Source organism: Macaca mulatta, chromosome 9, assembly GCF_049350105.2.
Source record: "Macaca mulatta isolate MMU2019108-1 chromosome 9, T2T-MMU8v2.0, whole genome shotgun sequence".
NCBI lineage: Eukaryota > Metazoa > Chordata > Mammalia > Primates > Cercopithecidae > Macaca > Macaca mulatta.
The window spans coordinates 86,321,706-86,333,897 of record NC_133414.1 but is presented as its reverse complement, the minus strand read 5'-3'; the positions used below and the strand labels follow the sequence as shown (position 1 = coordinate 86,333,897).

The window sequence follows — 12,192 nt, the reverse complement described above, 5'->3', positions numbered from 1 at the left end:
GAAAGAGATTACCCTCCATACCAAAATTTTTCACTTTTATAAACCTTTCCGGTTAGAAAGCCAAGCATCTATTAAGGTGAGGATAAACCCGGGCACCGCCACCACCACCACGGCCTCTGCCTCTAAAACACAAAGGAATCCCCGGACTGTGTGGGAACGTCTCTGTCCTTTCCTCCCTCCCTTTCAGCAAACTTACAGGACAAGTTTTAAGTCTCGAGCTACAACACTATGAACACTTTTCCAAGAAAAGAGATGCCAGGGAAGCTGGCCACCTATCGCTATGAGTGGTCCGCCCCCTACCCCTACCTGCCCGCGCGGCGCCGGACTCGCAGCTCCGCCTTTTGGGGAGGTCTCCGCGGCCGCCCAGGCGCCACAGTGGGCAGCTGCGGTCGACCCCTCCGGGATTGGGGGCAGGGCGGCCTCCGCGGCTATCCCGGGAGTCCCGCTCCGACACCGCCTCCCCTGGGGAAGCCGCTCGCAGAGAGGCAGGGACCCAGGCAAGGGATGCGGGCAAACAAGCCAAGGGCTCGGCAGAGGGGCGTGACCGCCAGTTGGCCGGGCTGAGCGAGGTGCCAGAGGGAAGCCCGCAAGGTACGTCTGCGAGAGCCGGGTGCGGACGCGGCAGGGGGGAAGGGGGGCGCTCGCTCTCTTACCGCCAGGTCCGGATTGCGGCTGTCCCTGTGTGACACGGCTCGGATGACCCCCGCTCGCCAGCCGCGTCCGCTCTCCCAGCGCTCCGGACGCGCCTCGTCGCTGACCGCCACACACAGGAACCGCTTCCCCACCAGCTCCGGCCGCGTCTCCACCGCCATAGCCGTCGCTGCCGAAGCGACCGCTGCCTCCTCCAGGGCGAGGGAACCGGTGAAACCTCGCTCCTACCGGCCGCTCATGCTGAGGAGAGCGAACCGGGGCACGGCAGCGGCCCCGAACGAGCGCAGACTCGGGGCGCACTGGCCGCTCTGCCCCGGACACAGCGACCTCGGTCCCTCCCCCAAACACTCCTCTGGAATCCCAGATTCGCAGCGTTGGGCTGCAGCGCCACACAAGAAAAGTGAGAGAAAACCCAACACGGCCGTCGAACACCCAGAGGCAGCCCAGCCGCCGCCACCGCACCGCGGCCAGTACTGCTCCGTCTCCGTCCCCGGGCAGCGGCGACGCGCAGCGCGTCTCCTTCCGCCGGCGCGGGCGGGGCAGGAGCCGCGGGAGGGTCGGCGGAACCACCGCAGACGGAAAGTAGTGCCCAGCCTTGCGGAGGCGGCGGCCGCCACGGGGTCCTCCGAGATCCAGAGGTGGCGGCGGCGGCAGACCAAGAAATGAAGCCGGCCGCGGGGAAGTAGGCGACAGCTATTCAAAGCTTTTGGGGGTCTACCTGTGTATTCGTTGCTCCCTCAGAAGTGGAGGTGAGGGGAAAGTGAAGTGTAGTGGTTCCACTTTGATCACAAAATAAACTCCAGGGTTGACGCCTCACCCCCGGCGCGATGTTCAGAGCACACGGCGCCCGCCGCCTGAGTTAGCCTGAATTAGCAGTACCGCAGTACCAGCAGCAGAGCAGGACAACACTTCTACTGAAAACTAAGCCCCAAAGTCACAGCAGAACCAACCGTTCATGACTTCAAGGGAAAACGAAGGGGAAAATATCATCCTTTTCTTTTGTAGCGATACTAATTACATGTTTAAGCTATTCAGAGATTTAAATTCGTCACTGCTTTATTATAAGAACAGTAAATGCTCCGTGGCGGGCCCTTGTCAACGTCCTGAAATTTCACAAACCTTGTCTGCGACAGTCTTAGTGCTTTTAGTACTAGTACATACCTCAAACACACAGGTAGGTCGGATAATAACAGCAGAGAAAATCCCCAGATTCAGTTATTAGAAAATACCACGGAAACAAAAGGATTTTAACCAATCACAATTCAAGAAAATAAATTATATTTATTTCCCATCCAATTACAATAGGACTCCCTAACCTACACACAGATCTCTTGGAACACTCTTCTTTGATCAACTTCTTTAATTGTTATAAATCAAACCTCCCTACAGATGTCAGCGAGCAGTTCGATTTCAGGCACACTTTATACTGCTTTTTTATAGGTAGTTTTAAAAATCCCAGTTGTGGTTTTTCAGTGGCATTAGTGATTACAGTCCGCTTAAAAATTCTTCTAGTCCAATAAAATATTCTAAATTTCAGTCTCTTAGAGATTTTCCTGAACCTCTATTTTAAAAAAGTTTAGTAATCTGAATGTTTAAATAACTATAAGGCTTTTATCTGTTTTCTCTAGAACACTCAAGCTGGGCAATTTGAAATGGAGAAACATGACCACTGCTAATAGGTTAGAAACCAAAATTATAAGGAAGATGGATTTTAATAATCATGGTCGAATTTTGCTAATCTAAAGACCAAACACAGAACTGTAATAAATAGGCTGGGCGCGGTGCCTAACGTCTGTAATCCCTGCACTTTGGGAGGCGGATCACCTGAGGTCAGGAGTTCGAGACCAGCCTGGCCAACATGATGAAACCCCCTCTCTACTAAAAGTACAAAAAATTAGCTGGGGGTGGTGGCGCGCGCCTGTAATCCCAGCTACTCAGGAGGCAGCACTCGGAGAATCGCTTGAACCTGGGAGCCGGAGATTGCAGTGAGCCGAGATCGCACCACTGCACTCCAACCCGGGGAACAAGAGCAAAAACTCAGTCCCCCGAAAACAACAACAAAAAGCTCTAATAAATTAAAAAGGCAAAACATATCCAAAAATGCACATTGGCAAGTTGAGAGAAAAACTTAATTTTGCTTGGGCAATTTTATTTCCAAGTCCACTTTTTCAGTGTACACTGTATAATGAAGAATTACAGATGAAGATTTCTAAAATCAATGTAGATTAAGGAGCCAGTAAAGTGGCTTGGTGACAATAATCCAACATATGTAAGGATACAAGAGAGCCGGGCGCGGTGGCTCACGCCTGTAATCCCAGCACTTTGGGAGGCCGAGACGGGCGGATCACGAGGTCAGGAGATCCAGACCATCCTGGCTAACACGGTAAAACCCCGTCTCTACTAAAAATACAAAAATATTAGCCGGGCGCAGTGGCAGGCGCCTTAGTCCCAGCTACACGGGAGGCTGAGGCAGGAGAATGGCATGAACCCGGGAGGCGGAGCTTGCAGTGAGTGGAGATTGGGCCACTGCACTCCAGCCTGGGCGACAGAGCGAGACTCCGTCTCAAAAAAAAAAAAAAAAAAAGAGTAGGCAGATCAACATCCAGATACCAACTCATCAATGATCTGCTTTGTGACCATGCGCATGATGCAATTGTAAAAATGCAAAAATGCCTGAATCCTAATTTTCAGTGATATCCTAGGAGCAAATGAAAAATAGATAAAGTCATTTGAGAAAAACATGCAAATTCATCAGTTATTACATAAATCCCACTCACCAAATTACATTCTTAGGAGTATAGGTTGCTGGTTGCCTTACATAAATAAAAACTGCCAGCTGTTTTCAATTTTGTAGGCAAACTGCTCTACATGGGCCCTTAGGAACTCCCACTACATGTTGAATTCCACCCTTTTCAGTCTTCTGAAAAGCACGTAATCCAACAAACCAATCAAAATATTTCATGTATAGAAACAAAGTTTTTCAGGAGGGCATATATCCCTGTAATATTTTTAATCAAATATCTTAATATTCTTAGAACTATAGGCCAAATTCTGTTCTACTAATCCCTTGACTACAGTCAATGCCTAGAGTTTACACTAATTCGTGGATATTTTGCTGTTGGAAAAACTTAAAAGTACATTTTTAAAAATGTAGAATAAAAAGTCATTAAAGATTTTTTGCTTGTTTGCTGGCATTTTTTGCTTCGTTTTGTATCAAGGGGTATTTGTATTATTTTATTTTTGCCAGCAAATCATAACATTGTAAATAACAATGAATTAAAAAATTTTTTCAAGTCGGTTTTGAAACTTCAGAGTATTTGTTTCTTTTTTTTTTTTTTTTTTTTTTTTTTTTTTTTTTTTTTTTTTGAGACGGAGTCTCGCTCTGCCACCCAGGCTGGAGTGCAGTGGCCGGATCTCAGCTCACTGCAAGCTCCGCCTCCCGGGTTCACGCCATTCTCCTGCCTCAGCCTCCCGAGTAGCTGGGACTACAGGCTCCCTCGCCCGGCTAGTTTTTTTTTTTTTTTGTATTTTTTAGTAGAGACGGGGTTTCACCGTGTTAGCCGGGATCGTCTCTCGATCTCCTGACCTCGTGATCCGCCCATCTCGGCCTCCCAAAGTGCTGGGATTACAGGCTTGAGCCACCGCGCCCGGCCGTTTCCTTACATTCTTTACTTCCATAAAGATACTCGGAAACAGAAGAGTGATGGTATTTGTTTTCATTATACAGGCAGAAAGAATGACAGTGAAGTACTTAAAATAACTAAGTTTACTTATAGAAGCTGAAAATTAGAAATATAAATTAGATTTTCTAGTCTTTCCATCGCCACATGTAAATATGTCCATTAAATATGCCTACACACACATCAATTCAAGCAAACCTCATACATCAAATATCTTAATCTACACCAAAGATTGGGAGATTATTTGATTTTTTCCCTTTTTAGAAGTTCACAAAAATTTATTCATAAAAACAACTTGGGCTAGGTGGTGGCATGTGCCTGCTGTCCCAGCTTCTCTGGAGGCTGAAACTGGAGGATCTCTTGAGTCCAGGACTTCTAGTTCAGGCTGGGCAACATCACAAGACCCTGTCTCTAAAAAAATCTTTAAAATACAAAGAAACCCCACAAACTATTTCGTTTGTTTTTTAAAAAACTGACTTATAAAGGAAGAAAATGTATTCACTGCATAAGAACCATAATTATCTACTTAATTATCAGTGATTAACAGTTCATGAAGTTTAGTTTGAATAAGCAAAAGCCTAGTAGTTACAGATTTTTCACTTTTTGACTTGGTATGTAATTGTGGAAAGGGTCAATCTTCTGTTGTCATACATACTAGTATTTTATGCCACTATACATGTCTACTTTATCACAGATATTATCTAATATAGACAAAAAGTTTAACACATCTTTTGTAATAATATTAGCCACCACTTGTAGAACACCTACTATGTGTCAGACAGTATACTAAGTACTTTACATACGTAATCTCACTTTAAGGATGAGGAAAATGAAGTTTAGAGAAGTTCAGTAACTTGCCTAAGAATACACATGAAGAAACTGGTTTTCGAAACCAGATCTGTGATAACAAAGACTCCCTGCTATTAACTATTACACTAAAAAGTCACTTAAAAGAAACATGAAGGTCAGTTATCAAGTTGTTTCATCCTTATTTACAGTTTACTCATAATTGATGTGTTCAGTATTTATTTAGCACTTACTATGTGGGTCACATCCTGCAAGGTTCTGGAGATAGGACCTCTATTCTTGAGAAGCTCACAGTCTATCTGGAAAGATAGACAACAGAAATGCTTTGGTTTATTTAATTAAGGAACTATCAATAGAATTTCATCCAAATTTAATGCATTTTAATAAATATTTTTCAAATCTATTATAACTTAAGGCTTTTATTGTCAAATGTAAATAATGGACTGCTTTTATGAAGTCTTAGATTATATATATAGATATGGCTAAGAATTATGCAAGCCACTATTAAAATGAAGGAAACCAAGAGTTTCAACTGAATTATGCAAGTGGAAGACCAAGAATAAATGGAATATAAATTTATGTTCTTTTTTTAATTAAACTTCAAATAATTTGTATTTAGGGTTTGTATACCCTAAGCATTTATTTAAAATAAATTCCTCAATCACATTTATGATAATGAAAAATTAACTCAAATATCAAAATATCACTTCCTCAAGGAAACCATCCCTGATTCTCAGACTATGTAGTATTCCCCAATAAGAGATTTTCAAAACATGCCTTATTTGTCTTACTACTACAACTGTATTTACACCATTTATTGTGTAATTGATCATTTATATTTTTCCCTTTATTGGCTACATAAGCTCCATAAGGCATCTTTGTCTTGTTCACAACTATACTCCCAGCAGCTACTAGGCCTTGCTAAGAGATGATAATACATTTTATAGCATGAATGAATGAATATAGCAAAATGTACCTTTTTCTAAATCTAACCCAACTAAGAGGAACTTAGAATCTCAGACACAAATGAGAGTTCCTGTTCTTCCTACAGGGGTATTCATCATCTTCAAAATAATGTCTTCAATACATTATCTCATTTAATCATGGAGGTACAATGTTAACATGCTTCGACAGAAAGCAAGGTTTTTCCTGGGAAAATTTCTAAAGAACAGATACAGAAGGAAGAGTTACAATTCTCAAGAAAAACATTCATTTCATTACCAAACTACCAATTTAATACAAACCCAAAAATGATCCTATGAGTGTATATCCAAAACACTAGTCTATTCTTAGTCTTCTAAAAAGAACAGTCTCAAATAACATCCTTGATGGAGCCAATATACAAACATAACTTTCTGACTATCTTCTTGATGCCATGGAAGGAGGGAAAGAGAAGAAAAAAAGAAGATAAAAAAGAAATGAAGGAGGAAGTGAAGCAATCTCTATTGGGCCTTCTAATTGTATATTCTACACATCTGTTATCCAGTTTCCAGTTTAAATTCTGGCTGCATAGGAACATACCACTTCTTTTCAACATTCTCTTCTCTATTAAAAACAAGGTTAATTTTTAATGATAAAAAATTAAAAATTTAGAAAGAATACACAAAGCATTAGAAAATTCCTAATCTGCTCAGTGAGAAACTACAAGAAATAAAGAAATGGAAAGTTGCCATTGAGCACACAGTAAGTCTTCCCGGGGTGTCCCACAGCACTTTTTCTCTGTTCATCATCCCTCTCATAAACGCTCCAACTATTAACTACCATTAAAATATGCAAGTTTGCACTTTGCAAACAGGTTAGGTTCCAAAAGGGTCGTGTTCCTATTAATCTTACAAGCTTTCACTATTGTTACAAGTTAATAGCAGCAGAGTAAAAGTCTTCTGTTTATATCCATGTAAGTTCATTAAGTAAAGGAGGTTCTAAACTTCTATTAAAACGATAAATGAAGGAAAGCTAATGTAAAATCTAAACTAAAAAGTAATACGAACTCAAAATCTCAGCATGCTAACCATATACTCCATCTATGTTCTTCCTCACCAATGAAGCTAGGTATTATATAGTGAACTTTATGATCAAGAACACACATAATTCAGCAAGGAACAAAGTATACTTTCCTGTCACGTGGTAGGTTTAAACCCCAAAATGTTAAAGGACTGACAAAAGTAATCTTGCTTAGCAAAACAAATATTGTTAGAAAGACTTCAGTATATGCTATTTCTCAAAGGTCTCAAAGAAGATATACATATGATTAATATTAATATTACTACATACTAATTACTAATATTAATACATACTAATATAATACAAACCAAAGTACCAAATAACCATTTTTAAACATCACTGTAAAACTGCTTCTTTCCTCTGCTTTCCAAGTTTGGTCATAAAACCATTATATTAAAACAAATAGGTCAGGCATAGCCTGTCAGTAGCTCTAGCCTGTAATCCCAACACAGTGGGAGGCTGGGCGGGGTTAATCACCTGAGGTCAGAAATCAGCCTGACCGATATAGTAAAACGCCTTCTCCACTAAAAATACAAAAATTAGCTGGGCATGGTGGTCCATGGCTGTAGTGCCAACTACTCGGGAGGCTGAGGGAGGGGAATCACTTGAACCCGTGAAGCAAGAGACTCCAGTGGGCTGAGATCACGCCACTGAACTGAAGTCTGGGCAACAGAGTGAGACTCGGTCTCAAAAAAAACAAAAACAAAAACAAACAAATAGTCTATCAAAACTAACTTGAAATGGAAGAATTTTTGCAGTGTTCTGCATTAGAAATAAATTTTTGAATTGACACTTTTTAACCTTATATACCTTCTTCATCTATAATAGATAAAAATCCTACCTCAACTATTATATATTATTATATATAATAATAATTTCAACTATTCTAGCTACAAAAATTATCTTAAAAGCAATTGCTTCATTTGCTTTTATATCTAAATTTGCATGGATGCTTCTTTCCCCCACTTGCAATTTCTTTTCATTTTATTTATTTATTTTTTTGAGACAGAGTCTCCCTGTTGCCCAGGTTGGAGTGCAATGGCATAATCTCAGCTTACTGCAACCTCCGCCTCCGGAGTTCAAGCAATTCTCATGCCTCAGCCTCCTGAGTAGCTGGGATTAAAGGCATGTGCCACCATGCCTGGCTAATTTTTGTATTTTTAGTAGAGATGGGGTTTCACCATGTTGGCCAAGGCTGGTCTCTAGCTCCTGACCTCAAGTGATCCGCCTGCCTCGGCCTTCCAAAGTGCTGCGATTACAGGCATGAGCCATTGCGCCCCACCCTGGAATTTCTTTTTATATTAACAAGCTTTAAAATTTCATATATAGCCAAATATGCTAATATATTTATGTTGCAGCCTTAAGGCATGCTTTAAAAATATGTAGGTATTCTTTGGTATTTTAGGAATTTTATAATACAATTTTTATTTTATTTCTTTCTTTATTTTTGAGATGGAGTCTTGCTCTGTGGCCAGGCTGGAGTGCAGTGGCGCGATCTCGGATCACTGCAACCTCCACCTCTCAGGTTCAAGCAATTCTCTGCCTCGGCCTCCCGAGTAGCTGGGACTACAGGCATGCACCACCATGCTCAGCTAATTTTTGTAATTTTAGTAGAGACGGGGTCTCGCCATGTTGGCCAGGATGGTCTCTATCTCTTGACCTCATGATCTGTCCTCCTCGGCCTCCCAAAGTGCTGGGATTACAGGCATGAGCCACTGCCCCCAGCCTAATTCAAATTTTTATAATAAAATTTTTAAATCTGTTAATGTATCCCTTAATTACAAAAGAAATAAAAAATAGAGATATAATACTTTCTATAAAACTAATAAAGATGAAAAACTAAAAATATTAAGTAGGACAAGAATATGGTAAAACAAATACTCTGTTGTAAAAGTAATACACATTTGGTTAAAAAAACTTCTTTTTTTTGGAGACACGGTCTCACTCTGTCATCCAGGCTGGAGTGCAGTGGCACAATCTTGGCTCACTGTAACCTCTGCCTCCAAAGTTCAAGCAGTTCTCCTGCCTCAGCCTCCCAAGTAGCTGGGATTACAGGCACACACCACTACGCCTGGCTAAATTTTTGTATTTTTTCAGTACAGACAGGGTCTCACCATGATGGCCAGGCTGGTCTCAAACACCTGACCTCAAGTGATCTTCCCACCTTGGCCTCCCAAAGTGCTGGGATTTCAGGCGTGAGCCACTGCGCCTGGTCTGGTAAAAAAAACTTCTTGGAATTACAGTTCACTTATTGCATCGAAACTGGACTTGGCTTTACATTCTTAATGTACTTTTACTTTTCCTCAAGATACAAACTTACTGTTGTGAAGCTGAATTTTCTTTCACTACTTAAATCATTTATGTATATCTGGTAAATTATGACTAAATTTTTGTTAAATTGCATAAAGTAAACTGAAATACACACTCGGGGCCCGGTGCAGTGGCTCACACCTGTAATTCCAGCACTTTGGGAGGCCAAGGCGGACGGATCACCCAAGGTCAGGAGTTTGAGACCAGCCTGGCCAACATGGTGAAACCTCGTCTCTACTAAAAATACAAAAATTAGCTGGGCATGGTGATGGGCGTCTGTAATCCCAGCTACTCAGGAGACTGAGACAGGAGAATCCCTAGATCCCAGGAGGTGGAGGTTGCAGTGAGCCAAGATTGCGCCATTGCATTCCAGCTTGGGTGACAAGTGTGAAACTCTTGTCTCCAAAAAGAAAGGAAGAAATACACACTTGGTACACTAAAAAACAAAAACAAACAAAACTGGGAAGCAATCTGACCATCTTTACTGATAACAGCCTTAAACAAATCATACCATCTGACTCTAATTCGACTCCTTGGAAATCACCCTCAGTGAACAGGCTAAGGATATCAAAATATGGAAAAAGTACGTTAGATGCTTTGGTCAGCTGATTGCTGAGAGTCTCTCCTCAATCGCTAAAATGAGTGGGAGTGGAAGAGTGCTTATAAAGCAGACAGCTGTGAAGAAGAGTGTTTTAGGATGAGAGAGACATATACTTGAATCCTGAAGAAAATTTACCAAAGGACGGGGATGAAACAGAAATAAAAACAACTTTTTTTTTTTTTTGAGACAGGGTCTCACTCTTGTCACCCATGCTGGAGTGCACTGGTACAATCATGGCTCACTGCAGCCTTGACCTACTTCCCGGGCTCAAGCGTTCCTCCCTGCCTCAGCCTCCCAAGTAGCTGGGACTACAGGCGTGTACCACCATGTCCAGCTCATTATATATTTTATTTTTTTGTAGAGACGAGGATCTCACTATTTTGCTAGGCTTGTCTCGAATTCTGGCTTTAAGCAATCCTCTCACCTTAGCCTCCCAAAGTGCTGGGATTACAGGCATGAGCCACCGTGCTCAGCCCAAAACAACTTGTTAAACAGAGCAAACTAAAATCAAATAAAAGACTGAAAGTAATGGGGTCAAAAGTTCCAAATTATGTAGGACAGTCAGCCTACTCTCAAATTATTTTTAAAAATAAGAGAAATAATGTAATAAGGAAAATGTGACAAATTGTTAAATGAACAAATTACAGCAAATCTAATGAATGCTGATAAAAGTTGGAATAGTGCTTACCCATGGGGGTGGGTAGTATTGACTGTGAGGTGGCATGAAGGTGCTAGAAATGCCCTATATCTTCATCATATAGTGATGGTTAAATCAGTATAAAATGTAAAGATAAATCATAAAAATTTGCAGATGTTCATGATTCTAAACATAATTATCCTTTCCTTTACAGTTATAATAAATAATTACATCATTATTACTTGCAACATATGTAGAGTCATTATTTCTCCTTCAAATGTTCAGTTCCATTAGGACTGCATTTATGAACCCTGGACAGCTAAGGATACTCCCCATTTTACAATTTTGTTTAATGCATTTTAAAAAATAATCCATCTGAAAACATACTCCCTAGAGGGAACAGAAGTAGCCTTCAATTTGGTCTGCATTATCACCACTGAAAACTATGTTTTACTTAGTAAGGAAGATCTAATTCCATGAAAATAGTTAGCTCTACCTTAAAAAGTTCAGGTACTTGTCAAAAATGGCTTCCAAAGATACTCCTTTTAATACAGGATGTGAAAACCCTTCCTAACAAATTCCTGCAAAATTAGATGATACTGTTATGTACTTCTGATGGATAGACAGGAAAGTAACCTGAGACCAAAACAACAGAGGTCTCCTACTACTGGAGAGAAGCAGGATTATCAAGAATAGAGGAAAACAGAGTCTGCCTAAGACAAATACTGGTCTAGGACAAAAGAGAAAGCTCAATTCCCACTACCACAAAGCTAACCAGCATCCAAAGCCCCATGCCCACCACCACAACACAAAGTAGCTCCGAGTAATACGTAAGTAAGAGCATTCTACTACTAGAGAAGTAGCAAAGGACAGAGAGAGACCCTCTCTGAAGTTCAGGTGCGCAGATAAGGCTAACAGGTAAACATGGAGTAAAAACATTGGTCAAAACTTTCCAGCAAATCAATCCCCATCTTAAGTACTAGGTGATAATAGAAAGATTTAAAGTTGATAATGGGCTGGTAGCAGTGGCTCACCCCTGTAATCCCAGCACTTTGGGAAGCTGAAGTGGGTGGCTCATTTAAAGTTAGGAATTTGAGACTAGCCTAGCCAACGTGAAACCCTATATCTACTAAAAATACAAAAAATTAGCCAGGCATGGTGGCAGGCGCCTGTAATCCCAGCTACTCAAGAGGCTGAGGCAGAAGAATTCCTTGAGCCTGGGAGGAAGAGGTTACAGTTAGCAGAGATTGCACCATTGCACTCCAGCCTGGGTGAGAGAATGAGATTTTGTGTGTATGTGTGTGTGTGTGTGTGTGTGTATGTGTATATATATATATATATGAAGTTGATAATGCACTGAAGGTAATCAGAGCAATAAAAGGCAAATTCTTATCAACTCCAGGCAAGACTAACTCAACCCTCCATGCTAACACCTTAGCAGAACAAGAGTCATGACAAATTCTCAGCATAAATACGATTTACCATAAATGATGGCTAGCATTCAA

General features: G+C 41.2%; 2 protein-coding genes across 9 annotated transcripts in view; one reads left to right on the top strand and one right to left on the bottom strand.

Annotated features, from left to right (window-relative positions):
* Positions 1–12,192, bottom strand: part of JMJD1C (jumonji domain containing 1C) — a 364,460-nt gene that overhangs the window by 306,556 nt on the left and 45,712 nt on the right. For 2 of the 8 annotated variants that reach the window (XM_028826597.2, XM_077946712.1), the window contains exon 2: positions 5,372–5,437. The exons of 5 other annotated variants lie outside the window; for them this stretch is intronic. The gene's annotated coding sequence lies outside the window, so the exon portion shown is untranslated. Of the gene's footprint in view, positions 1–653; positions 1,117–5,371; positions 5,438–12,192 lie in introns of those variants that run through there. One more of the 8 variants, XM_077946711.1, reaches the window with a different exon arrangement.
* On the top strand, positions 697–3,066 carry LOC114669982 (uncharacterized). Its single transcript, XM_028826600.2, has one exon. It carries the CDS (start codon positions 697–699, stop codon positions 1,315–1,317), a length of 621 nt encoding a protein of 206 aa, XP_028682433.2. The 3' UTR covers positions 1,318–3,066.

Excerpts from the sequence above, each read along its gene's own strand:
- LOC114669982 (XM_028826600.2), top strand. The coding sequence starts at position 697 with ATGACCCCCGCTCGCCAGCCGCGTCCGCTCTCCCAGCGCTCCGGACGC.